General features: G+C 40.6%; 1 protein-coding gene across 4 annotated transcripts in view; it reads left to right on the top strand.

Annotated features, from left to right (window-relative positions):
- KDM4C (lysine demethylase 4C) overlaps positions 1-13,830 on the top strand; it is a 418,681-nt gene that overhangs the window by 341,326 nt on the left and 63,525 nt on the right. For all 4 annotated transcript variants that reach the window (XM_070794206.1, XM_070794204.1, XM_070794203.1 and 1 more), the window contains one exon: positions 2,989-3,174. In XM_070794206.1, coding sequence (XP_070650307.1) covers positions 2,989-3,174 — 186 coding nt within the window. The remainder of the gene's footprint in view (positions 1-2,988; positions 3,175-13,830) is intronic.

Raw genomic sequence — 13,830 nt, 5'->3', positions numbered from 1 at the left:
TTGGTTTACTTCACCTACTGGTGATAAGTGGGGGCAGGGTGGACCATGGAGCTGGCTTGGCAGTGGGTCACTTGTCTTTTTTTTTTTTTTTAACCCATTGGGAAAGATTTTAATTATTTATTTATTTTTTTTTTTAAATTTTATTTTATTTTTAAACTTTACATAATTGTATTAGTTTTGCCAAATATCAAAATGAATCCACCACAGGTTATTTTTAATAAATTTTAATTATTTGCTTTTACTCTTGGTATTGGCCTTGCCAGAACTGCCTCCACAGAGATACCTAGGAATAGTTTTTACTGAGGCTCTCGTTCCTGGAATTAAGTGCTCCATTTTTTGTTAGTTAGTGCTGTTGTGGTTTCATTCTTTTTCATATTTCTTTATTTATTTAGGGTTTGGGACTGGAGAGTTTATAGCAGGGGCTAAGTCCGCTATCTTGATCTAGTCAGCGTTGCATTTCTTTAAAGCCTTCTTCCTTCTGTTGCCCCCAAGCATACCCTCGTTGCACTGGTCATTCTAATTCCATATAGCATTTTATTTCTACTTCTTTCATAGTGCTTAATTTTATTCTAATTTGCAACATTCTAGAAAGTGTCTTATGTGTCCTTTACCCTATTGAGTTAAATTCCATAGCCCAGCAGTGTAGGTGTCAAATTGCCACAGATGCTTCAGCCAGGGTGAAGCACAGTTGGTTTAGTAGCAAGCAATGAAACTGTGATGTTGGAGAAGACTCCTTGGACTGCAAGGAGATCAAACCAGTCAATCCTAAAAGAAATCAATCCTGAATATTCATTGGAAGGACTGATGCTGAAGCTGAAGTTCCAATACTTTGGCCACCTAATGCAAAGAACTGACTCATTAGAAAAAACCCTGATGCTGGGAAAGATTGAGGACAGGAGGCAAAGGGGACAACAGAGGCCAAGATGGTTGGATGGCATCGCCGACTCAATGGGCATGAATTTGAGCAAGCTCCAGGAGATGGTGATGGACAGGGAAGCCTGGAGTGCTGCAGTCCATGGGGTCACAAACAGTCGGACACCACCGAGTGACTGAACAACAACAAAAGTGAAACTGGGGTTCGGAAGTACTATATAGCTGTTCTGCAACATACAAAATGGCTCCTCTACCAAGTTTTGCAGAATCCTCTGTCTCTGCAAGAACTTCGTTAATGTTTAGGTCAAACTTCCCAACTCCATGAAATAAACATCCTCTAAAGCATGGTATTACAATAGTCTGCAGTTGGGGTGACTTTCTAAGGATCATGGATCTATCCTTAGAAATCGCCCCATGCGGTCTTCCTGGAAAAGGAGGCATTTCCCTTACAAAATTCCAAGGATTGGGTTATTACTGAGCTTAAATGTATACTGTCTGTCTCCTTCCTTCTTTCTGGAGTTGCTGTTTATTCAGGAAGTTAACTGTAAAAGAGGCTGAGAAGCTTGGAGTTATCAATTCATTAATTAGCTAAGTCATAATACTCTTCCTTATTCTTGATTCTATCTAATTAGTAAAATAGGAAATAATTTCTCCTTTCATACATCTGTCAGTATCTGAGTTTATTCAAACACTGACCTCACTGTGGTATGATTAGGCTCTTAAAAGATTATCTGATTATGCCTGGGGTTTCTGATATGAGGTCTTGCTGCTTTACCTGTCATCATATTTTGAATGGTTGGAGTTGAGAAAAAAGATACCAGAATACTAAGAATTACCAGGAATATACTGAACCTAATACCAAGAATTTGCCAAAGAGATATCAAGATGTTAAATAATGCTTTTATTCACATTATAATGGGTCTTATTTTAGTTCTTTGGGAAGATGAATCAAAATGACATGAAATAAAAGAAGAGATCCAGTTGGGGGCCATTATTACACTGGGCAAGACACCATGGACCAAGATCGTGGCAGTTGGTGTAGATGAGTAGAGTGAAATCAGAATAAGATTAAGGTGCAGAATCTATAAGACTGAAGGTGCTGATCAGATGTGAGGGCGAAGAAGAGTTAGAAGTTTACCGCACACGGTTTGGTGCAAGTCGGTGATAAAATGTTACAGTCCTCTAAGGGCATTGAGCGCAAGTATCTTTTTTTGTCTCAGGAAGGAAAATGTACCTATAAAAGAAAAGTTGAGCTTTTTGATCATTCTGTTTCTTTTGGTTTCTGAACCTGATCCTACATTGTTCTACAACTCTTTTTTCCTAATTGTCAAGTATTAGTTCACAAATCTTGCATTTAGTGAAGCTATTTGATTTTATTCCATCTCTCATAACAAATGTACTGATAACGTTTAGGGCTAATCGTATGCAATTTAATTTTCAGATTGCGGTAATTATTATTGCTGTTTTTATTTCCATTCTTTCTTTCTCAGGCATAGTCAGCTATAGATACTCAACAAAATTATGCCCTTTGGGGTGATTTTCAGTTTTCTCACTTTGGGAGGCATATTTTTGTTTCAGTCATGAAGGGTTCAGATTTGGATTATTAAACACTTGAGCCATAGTTTCCACATTGGCCCATTTAACACTTTACATTTCCTTGTAAATAGAAACCTTAGCCCATCTGTGTGCCATTTGGGTATTTTTGAAGACCTCATCTAATTTAGGAGAATATGTGCCTGTTTGATGTACAGAAAAGCCCGCCATGCAGGCGGTAAAAGAGAAATAGCTTCAGTGTTCATGGATGACTTACAGGAGCAACCAGGGGGCCTTTCCCTCAGCTCTAAGCATGGAGAAGCATGTGCAGAAGGGCTTGGCTTTCCTAACCGAAAGGAGTGTTTCAGCATATGTCTTGTAGGATGTGGCCATATTGGCATGTCTCCTTGAAGGTATGTGGCTCGTATTGCCACAGTCAATCTCACCACTAGGGCCCCTGGAGATCAGGCCTTGCTGATATCATCAGTGTTCTTCCTCTCTAAAAGTTGTTATGCTGTGAAATGTGGAAATTCGCTGAGTTAAGAGTTTGAATTGACAGTCTTCTTTGTTTTAATCCTCCAGAAATGCATGTTCTGCAGACACCGGGTTAAGAAGGTCTCTGGAGCTTGCATCCAGTGTTCCTATGGGCGTTGCCCGGCCTCCTTCCACGTCACATGTGCTCACGCTGCTGGGGTGCTGATGGAGCCTGATGATTGGCCATATGTCGTGAACATCACGTGCTTCCGACATAAGATCAACCCAAACGTGGTAAGACCTGCTCTCCCTTTGCTGATGCCAAGACTGCATGTGAATCCCCTCCTGTATATCCCCCAAGTCTAGCATGCTCTACTCTGTAATGTTACTCATTGATGATGTGTCTAGAGCGTACATCTCTTGAGGACAGGGATTATACATTATTATTTACTAGTATTTGTCCAAGACCCATTAGTGTCTGGCACATGCTAGATGCAGCACATATTTATGAGTTGAATGAGTGAATGAACAGATGAATGGATAAAACTCTTTGTGACTGTTCTGGTTTGGGGTCTGTATACAGGGCTGCTGAGTATGGTTGTACAGATTATGCACTGCACATATCCAGAATGAGGGTGAGAGCATTTCTGAGAAGAGACTGATGTGAAAACATCTCCTGAGATCCTGCAGTGTTTAATCCAGACACCTGTACACTCTGGTCTTGGGGGTTTATTTCCTCTCTTCTAGAAGAAAACAAAGAGCAGTAACACAGTAAGGGGAGGGAGAGGGTGGTCCCAAACATTTAAGGACATGCTGCCTGAGATGGGATAAGCTAGAGGCAGCACAGAGGCACCAGGAGGAGTAAGGACAAGCTCAGAAAAGGAGAAGAGAAGTACACACATCAGCATTTTCTGCCTTTTCCATTTCACTCAGGATTGAACCTGTTTCTAGGAAAAGAATGTTTGCAACAAACTAACATGTGAATTCAACTGTAATTCAGTTTACCTGTCCTTGGTGAATGGACTCTTTCCTCTGTTTCAAAGGCTTAGAATAATTCAGACAGTGCAGAGATGGTTGCTATGCCTTGGTTAGCTTTTCTGATCACCATCATTGTCTGTGGCTTTCAATGAAGAGGCTGAAGCATCCTATTGACCCTCAGTTTCACTCATGTGCTGAAGGTCCCAGGAAGCTTGGCCATAGACCATTTGCAGCCTCACATGCTTGTCCCGTGTCTCTAATTACCTCCGATGAGCAGCCTGCCAGGTCACTACCATGGGCTGGGGAGCCATGACCCCTATACAACACATCTCTCGGCTTTTTGATTGCAGCAGCTTCTTCTCGTGTCTTGAGAAATACTTGATGTTTGTGGGTTGGGTCTTGGTGTGGATGCATGTGAATGTGCAAGTGTAGAAAATGACATCACAAACTGTCACGTCTAATTTAAAGTTCTTTTCCATTGTCGTAGGCCTCAAGTTACATATTCATTCGTGTTTTTTCCTTAATTTCTTGAGTTGATGCGCTCTTGCTAAGAATAGTACATGTACTCAGCAGAAAACCCACTTTAGCAACTTTAAAAAATTACGCTAATAACACATTGCGTTACTGGCACTTTGCCATTTACGGTGCAGTCACTAACATTACCTCATCAGACGACTCATGAGGATACATTTTGAGATGTGAACCAGGTCACAGCCTCTGGAGTCAGAGTTGTTGCCGTTCACACTTACATTCTGCCAGGAGCACGTGTACAGCCGTGTGTGCGTTCTTCTCGCTGAGCCTCGGCTTCCTTGTCTGCAATGGCGTGCCCACCTTATCGTGTGGTTTTCAGTTCACCTCACACTGTAAGCCCTAAGAAAATGAAAGTTGTATTACTGCTTTCTCTTTTTTATTACTTCCACTGCTGCTGTTGCTGCTCCATTCCTTTGTGAACTGGCCACATGAGTAATGCTATCCTCACTTCAAGGATAGGAAGCCCAAGTTAGAGAGGTTCAGTTTTTTGCCCAAATATTCAGTTAATGAGCGACAGGTGCTGGAATGTACATATGTTTTCAGCCCGTAGTCTACTGTTTGTTGAATTCCACACCCCAAACCTCAAGTGGCACTAGAGGTGTTCATTTGAACCTTTGCTTGGGATCATATATTCCCTTTTTAATATTCCAGAGCTCTGTGGTTACTGATGATTATATTGAAGTTGCTGTTACAGAGATCCAGGTGTTTAATCAGGACCTCATTCCTCTTAACTCTGATGTGTTTGATTCAGTCAGGTTTATGTTACTAATGTGTTTCATAAATGATGATGAAAGGGAAAATATTTGACTTTGAGATGATTTAGAAACTACTCTTCCCTATAGATCACTTCAGAACTTGGTATACTTTGTAAAGGGTGGGGGGGAAATCATATAATTTACAGCATTACATGTGGTGGGCTTTCTCTATGAGGAAAATATTTTAGTGTTCATAAATTGCCTTTGCAAAATTCTCTAGGTGGAAACACTGTGAACACTGGATTTCTGAAATACATTCCTGGTAGCTAATACTTATCCATTATTCTTAATTAGACTCCAGGTATGGATTCCTCCCAAAAATGTTTGACAACTAACTCGAGGGAATCCATAGACTCTGGGAACTTTGGTTAAGAGCATTGTAATTACCCTTATTGCATTAAATGTTCTTTCCTTTTTCAAGCGTAAAAAAATTGAACTTCACTCAAGTATCTCTCTTTGTGTAAGTTGTGAATGCCAGGGGATACACTCCTCAGAGTCAGAAGTGTAGTTTGTCTGTGTTCTCGACCATGCTGGGATTGTTTGGTAGTAACAGGCAACTGCTGAATCATAGCAGTGAAAAAACTCGTGAGATGAAGTCCAGGCTAACTTGGCAACCCATCACAGGCGTTGCTGAGAGTAGAGGATGCTTGACCAATTTAGGTGAAATGAAGTATAAAACTACAGTTACTTCAGTACTCCAGTTTTACTTTTTTTTTTTTGCATCTTCCATTATTTGCTTTTTGCATTCAAAAGGACCATTTTAAAGTGCATTCTACTTCTCCTTTAATGCCATAAATTATTTTAAATACACTAGCTTATTCAGTGTTGTTGATCTTTGGGTATAAAATCACTCGATAATGGTACAAAAATTTCATCTGATTTATTATAATGCACTTTTCCATTGGACAATAAACATACTCTGTGGTTAGAATGATAGTATTGGGGAAAATAGGTAGCTTTCAAATCCTTTATTATTATTTACTTATGGCTGTACTGGATCTTCATTGATGCGTAGACTCGAAGGTACGTGGGCTTCAGTAGCTATAGCATGTGAGCTCAGTACTTGTGCATCCGGGCCTAGTTGCTCTGGGGCACGTGGAATCTTCCTGGACCAGGGGTTGAACCCTTGTCCGCTGCATCCACAGGTGGGTTCTTAACAAATGGACCACCAAGGAGTCCAGCTTTCAGATTCTTGAAGTAGAAAGGAGCATGTTATAGTATGTGCACCGCTAGCCCCCCACCCCCACCCCCATCTCTGGTCCCTGTTATTTTAACCTAAATTTTAGTGTAGAGTTTTCAGTATTTTTGTCAAACATATATTTTTTGATTGGTACCTGCTTTCTTGCAAGTATGAGGTTTTACTCATGTGTGCTTGTGTATGTGCACATGTGGTAATGTCAGTAGTGTTGTGATACTTGACCATCCTTTGCCATGATCCACTGTGGCCTCTTTCTGGGCTCTATTTCTGAAGGTTCCATTGGATGTATTCCTAACCCACTCACATGCATATTGAATAGATGTTTGTAAGGAAAAGACAGAGAACACAATAAATGGTAAAAATGGTTTTGAAACTGGGAGCTTTGGAAGCATTTCTTATTCAAAGCAAACAATGAACTACTCACAAATTTTATACTTCCTACAAAGTACAGTCACTGACTGTCTCCTCACACCTGAGTTAACTAGACAGATGTCAGTGGAAGAGACGCCTGAATAACGAAAGGCAGCAGAGCTGAGAAAGATGGCATGCACTAATTTTTTTTCAAGCAAATTACTTCAATAAACCTTCATATTAGATTATAGTGTTTGTTCCATGTATGCAGTATTGGAGCTCCAGAATTCCTTGTACTTTATGTATTAATAAGTTGTAAAAAGCAAGGCGCCTCTAATACAGTCTTTTACAAGGTACATCGTTTTTGTCTTAATACCCTCTCCTGTCAAAGACATTTGAGAAATTTATTTCCTTTATCATTTACTAAGTTGTGGCTTCTAATGTGGAGATAGACACCTATTCAAAAAGAGAGGAAGAATTTGAGTAGAGAAAACATCTTAGTGGTCAATTTTTTTTTCCTACTGTTTGGTATATTTTTTCCACCTTTTCTATTATTTTAGCTAGATCATTATATTTAGTAGATTTAACCAGTGTTTTATCTTTTAAATTAGTACTCAGCAATCCATAGAAGCTTCTTGGTATAAATTTGTTGAAATAGCTCTCTAATGCTAGGGAATGAGCTTAGTGGACAAAAGAGAGGTAGTATTTATTGAGCATCTTTTATCAAGCATGTGTTAGAGATTTTACGTGAGCACCTTTTTTCAAGGCAATATTCTTGGTGTGGACATGGGAAAGTAGTGGTTATGTTGGCTTCTGTTTCGGCCCCTCCCACTCCGAAAGGTTCTCTTGTCTCTTTAGCTCACCTTCATGTTCTATTCTATGTAGCATTCATCTTTGTTGTAGAACTTGAATCCTTGCTCAACACTTGCTGACTTCTTTCCCTGCTTGTGTCTTCAGGTGAGCAGCCCAGGAAAGCTTCACTAACTAACTCCTTCCCTGCCATCACTGTGCGTGGCTCAGGACAGGAGGGGACACCTGCATTGCCCAGGATTTGGTGAAGGACTTGGAGCAAGGCAGCCCTTCTGGTTAATCCATGCTTGTGTAACTAACCTTTGGGTGGTAATGGGGTGAGAATATCTGTCATCACTAACAATAATACCTTCCTTGCTGTGCAGAAACAGTTCTCACCTTGCCAGTATGTAGAGGATTGGGTGATCAAGGCCCCTAAATTCTAAACCCTAAAATATTGCATAGCATATTGTACTTTCAGTATTGGTCATTGAGAAAACACCAAATGATAAAAAAAATATTAAGAAATCAGGAACACTTTTATATGAATTCATTAAATATAAAAAGGGTCTGCAGTGTTTCAGGATTATGGATTGATTATGGATTGATACAGAGAGACCTCAAACACACTCCCACTGTAAATTCCCACTGATGCTTTTGGACATCATCATGGATTCTAGCCTTTTACAGATCCAGCAGGTACCAGTTGACTGTAATTTTCTTCTTGGTGCTTCTGTCACACTGTGACCATGCAGAGTCAAAACCAAGCACTCTGATGCAGAAGCAAGGCTCTTAGCTGCTGTGCTCTATTCCCTAAGAAGATAGGCTAAATAAAGATACGAGTAAAATGTTTTGAGAGTCCTTGGAAGGAAGTCACTAATTCTATCTGGGGCAGTCAGGTGGCATTCACAGAGGAGGTAACACTTGTGCTGGTTCTAAAAGAGAAAAGTTTGAGTTTGCTAAGTTGATGTGTCAACTGCATTGGAGCTGGCATTGGAAGGCCAGAGTGAAAGGAAACCAGACTCTCACTTGTGACTAGTTCTCAATCATCTGGTTGTCTCTTGATTCAACCCATGATATGAATCCATCACCTTTTGGTCTTTTCTTTTCCCTCCTTAAGTATGGCTTGACTCTGTCCCCCTCATGCTTTTAAGAAAGAGAACCAGAATTTATTGTAGTTAATGCTCATCTTGGAGAAGGAAATGGCAACCCACTATAGTATTCTTGGCTGGAGAATCCCACGGACAGAGGAACCTGTTGGGCTGTTGTCCATGGGGTCGCAAAGAGTTGGACATGACTGAGCAACTAACACTAACACTCACCTAACTAATGATCTGAATGTTTACATTTCCATAAACCCTCTTCGTCACCCTGATCTGCATGTCTTTGTGGTTAACTGACAGTGTTTGGTGATTGTTGTTTTTTCTGTAACAGTTGAGGTATTGCTAACCCCCTTTCTGTTCAGTTAGTAAGTTTGTCATGACCAAATAACAAACTCTTCTTAGACTTGTGCATAATAATCTGATATTTGTATATGGTTTTTCAATGTAAGTTGTTTTTGAACATCCTTCTGAATTTGTACTGTTATTGAATAGTAGAAAGCATTCTGACCAAAGCAAAAGTCTGATGTAAAAAATTCTTAGCACGGGTTTAAAAAAACAAACAAATAGTATAGTGATTTAGGGGTGAGTGTGTTCAATCTTTCTAAATCAGACATACATTTCAAGAAGAAATCCCTCACCCTTTATCAGTAGTAGTGTTTTGTTGAGCTCTCCATCCATGTATCCTGGATGACAGAAAGTTAAGGCCAGATTGCCTGGGAGAAGAAATACTTAACACAGACATTTTAGAATATTTACAGTTGGAACCAATTTTTCCCTTGTTCACTTTATTAGGTAAAACCAGTGAATATAGTGTTTTTCTTAATTTTATCAAGAAAATTAAACATATCCCACTTCAAACTTCTGTATTTTATTAATAACCCTCATTTTAATTTCCTGCTGCTATTTCTGTAGACATTTCCTGGGGAAGGGCAAGGTCAGTGATCATGAGCTCTTCTCCTTCGGGCTTCCAGTCAGTAGAAGTGCTTCAGAGTCTCTGGAGCACAGTCTCATGCCCTGGGTTTCCATTGTCTTTCCGTCATACCTGGTGTAGTTAGGGAGACCTAGGGAGTCTGTTCGGAGAAGGAAATGGCAACCCACTCCAGTGTTCCTGCCTGGAGAATCCCAGGGATGGGGGAGCCTGGTGGGCTGCCGTCTATGGGGTCACACAGAGTTGGACATGACTGAAGCGATTTAGCAGCAGCAGCAGCAGGGAGTCTGTTGGAGGGACATCATACCTTCTGCTGGGCCTGGTTGTGGGACATAGAGGAAAATTCCACTAACACTCGCCCCACAAGCTCCCCATAGTGACTTCATGGTCCCAGGCAGAGGCTCTTCTGCCTCCATGGAGCCATCTTTACCTTACCCTTCTATCCCTCCATTTTCCAGTCCCTTTTCAGAGTCTAGTCACTTGGTAAGGGTCTTTGTGCCAGTCCCCGCTCAGGCACCAGCTGCAGAGACTCCAGACCCATTTCTGATGCTAATTCAAGTGTTTCAGGGGGAGTTTTGAATTTGCGGGAAGAGATAACAGATGCCTCCATTGCATATTCTAATTTTAATTCAGTCAAGGGTACAGAAACTAATCAGAAGGGGGAGACCATGCAGGCAGAGAAAGGCCAAGTGCCTCGATGTGGCACCTCTCCGGCACACCGTTAGTGGGCTGCCCCGTTGTGGCAACATCTGCATGTGACTGGCTGCTGCTGTATCGAAGCAGAACTGTGGTTTGCTACCACATAGTTGCTCTATGTAAGGGGTTTACATTTCCATTCTGGAAGGATTTACTCCTAACAGTCTGGGCCTTTCCATTTAAGGAAAAATGTGCACGCACCTGGCTCTTGAATCAGACTCATGATCAACAAAGCCACACTGTCATCTGGGGATAGAAAGTAGAGTCAATTCCCAGTGACTCAGAACAATATCTCTGCCTTTAAGTATAGCATTTCTCCAGACTCTGATGTCTTGTCCTTTATCCTTTAATCTGGTTGGGTTAAAAAACAAACAAACATTATTTCAAATTTCCTGGAAGCATCCAAAGGCATTTGAAAAATGTTAGGACATAGGTTATATGGGATGCCTTATTTATTTTACAAATAGACAGTGCTTGCTCCTAAGGGCCTGAAGAGCCCCTGAAATAACTCTGAAGCAATGTTGCTGCTGAGGCCTTAAATGTATTGATGTGAGTGTTAGCAGTCACCCTCTGTGGAGCCCTGATTTCCAGGAGATTTCTTGTTCAACAGCCTTGGCTATCTTCTTCTCTCTCAAAAATGTGGAAAGGAGAATTTTGCCTGAACTTTTTATTTAGCTTTGTAAAACTGCAAAATAATCCTGACTTAGAAAAATTCAGGAAAAATCTGCATCTTGGTTACAGGAGTTTGGTGTTTATCACTAAAGCAGATTCATCAGAACCCCCACGAAGTACTTGTCATGTTGTATTTCCTACTTGGCCGTCTTATCCCCACCCCGTCCCCTGAAGTGCATCATGGGACCAGGGACCAGTCAGCCAATCTACTGCAGGAGGGGCAGGTGCAGGAAGGGCTGTTAACATGGGACCTTTGATACTTGACAACTTCACGGACCACACATACTGAGGGAAATCAAGTCTTGCATTCTAAGAACCACTTATCTGGTTACATTTTTTAAAAGCATAGGTAAGATGTGTTTCTATATGAAACACTTGCTCAGCTTTTCACAGAATTATTTCTCAGGAAATTTTAAGCTTTTCAGCAATTTAATACTCCTTTTTTAAAAAGATTAGGGCGTGCATTATTGTCTGATAGCTTGTTAAGAAAATTAAGTAGTGACACTAATCCCATATTTTAACATTGGTATTACAGTCAAGCACTGTGGATACAGTAGAGAAATATAAATGGAATGTGTCAGCAGACACACAACAGCAAAGAGAATTTGACATTCCAACATCTTGTAAAGCATAAGAGGCAGGATTTTCAATTCCTTCATGTAGAAAACAGTAATTAGTTGCCATAGTCATAATGAAATCCATAGATACTGACACAGGGTAATGAAACTATAGTTTAATGAGACTATTAACTGCAAGCAGTGGAAAAGGCACTTAAATAAGTTCCATCATTTTTTATCTAAAGGGCTACTCTCTAGGTCTGTGTTCTTTGTCCACATTCACCGAACATGATGTGTAAAGCTGTAAAGCTCTAAATTAACTAGAGAGGCCTCTTGAGGTCTCTTAGCAGGAAGCCAGTCAGCCTGGGGCTACCCCATCTCTCTGTCCCACCCTTCCACAGAGTGTTGGTAGCCATCTTGGGATCTGAGCCGTTTTTCACATGCAAATCAATACTTCTTCCCTTTCTAGGTAAAAGAGACGGTTTCTTGACCATTCCTTATCTGAAGCTGACTGTTTTCACCATGAGATTGCGTGCATCTCTCTGTCGTCTTCTCCCACACTGGGTGTAGTGGATCTGTGAAATTATAGAGTAGTATATGAAGGAACATAAGAGATTTCTTTTTCTACAATTTTTTTTCAATAGAATATTCTTTCAGTTTTTCTTTCAGCCATTCCTGGGCTGACCTGGCACTCAGAAGCTTTTTCTTGGGGCAGGAGGGAGGGAGAAAGGAAACCTAATTTCTTTGTGGGCATCGAATGTCCTTGTGAGTTGTTTTTCATTGTGCTTGTCTCTCCTTGAGTGTTATGTAGGCCTTTTCGTCAGGTCTGTCCTCATTTTCTCATATATTTATCAAGAATTGGAAGAAAATTAAAAATTTGCAAACCCTTACATTAAACAACTTTTAACTGTATCTTAAAATTTGTTGTCTTGTATCTTTATCATTTATTTGGAGAAAAGAAGAGCATCCTTAATAGATGCTAAGAAGCAGCTTTGGCTGAGGCTGCAGGAACCACAGAGGTTAGCATTAGATGTTGTTGGAGGGAACACAAGGGCTATAGGCAGGGGGCTGGGAAGGGAGGGTTGCTGCCCTGGAGCCTCTCAGTCCTTCCCCTCACCTTCCTGCCTCCACTGGAGCCCACACAGCATTCTTTCAAGCACAGTGCTGGGCACAGAGAGACATTTAATTAACCCTTGATAGACTGACAGATGGATATTAGCTTGCTTAATTAATAGTGGATGTTAAAGGCTTTGTGGATTTGTCTCCTTTGATTATAACATCCTTGAGCCCACATGGCAGAATCTGCACTGCTCCTGCTGTGGTTGTGATGAGCGGTAGGAAGTTTTTGGCTGACTTCTCCACTGCTCCTCTGGCTCCTCCTGTGATTTTCAAGGAAGCTTAGGAAGCTTGCACATGTTCATTCTCAACTTCTCTCTACCTCTTTCTCTCTCTCCCTCCCTTTCTGTCTGATGCTCATGGAAGTAGTGTGCCTGTATAGAGTCAGAATTGACTATGCCACCCTGATTTTCTCTTGTGTTCAAGATGACTGCCATTTTTCCTTGAGAGCAGCATATCAAGGTAGATGAGGTAAATAAAATCAATAGTAGCTGATATTGGTATAATGCCTTTTATAGTTTATTGAACGCTGTCACTGGTAGTGCACTGTCTCTTTTGGTCCACACAGTAATCCTCTGTTGCAGGTTTTTCTAATTGTATCCATTCTACAGGTGATGAAATGGAACTTCACAGAGGTTCAACAGTCATTAAAGTTCCAGAACGTCCCTGTCTCCAAAGTCAAAGCACATGGTGCATCATTGAGATGGTGCTAATTTGGCTACACATTTCCAGTTTGAGATCGTGGCTTGAATTAGCTTACATGGCTTCATTATTTACCTAGGCTTCCTTCTTGGTGGCATAGAACAATTATTAAGCCCTTTAATTAATCTGTTTTGCTTTAGGTCACCTTGTTAAGAAAATCTTTCATCTCTTTTAGCTATTTTTAACCCAGTTACACACTGTAATTGAGATCCAAAAATCCTTATGGTAGGAGAACTGTGTAGGAATGCCCCATGTCCCTTGCTTCTCTCTGTTGAAAACACCCCATCTGAGGTCATTTTTAAAAATTACAGTACCTTATAAATGAATGAATACTTTCATTTCTCCTAAATTATAATTCATTCAACATTGTTTATATATTTTAGGTTCTTTGCATTTTCACATGAAATTTAAACACACACATAGCCTGCTTTGAATGATTGAGAGTTTGTTGAATCTATAGTCCCCTCCCCAACCTCCCAGTTTTACAGTTAGACCCAAGAAGCCTGAAGAGCATCTGAAATCTAAAAGCCCAAGGCAGAGCTTCTGGCGCCAGGCATCCAGGGACTCACATACT

This window comes from Bos indicus, chromosome 8, assembly GCF_029378745.1.
Source record: "Bos indicus isolate NIAB-ARS_2022 breed Sahiwal x Tharparkar chromosome 8, NIAB-ARS_B.indTharparkar_mat_pri_1.0, whole genome shotgun sequence".
Classification (NCBI taxonomy): Eukaryota; Metazoa; Chordata; class Mammalia; order Artiodactyla; family Bovidae; genus Bos; species Bos indicus.
The sequence above is the reverse complement of the archived record's forward strand: the minus strand, read 5'-3'. Positions and strand labels throughout refer to the sequence as shown.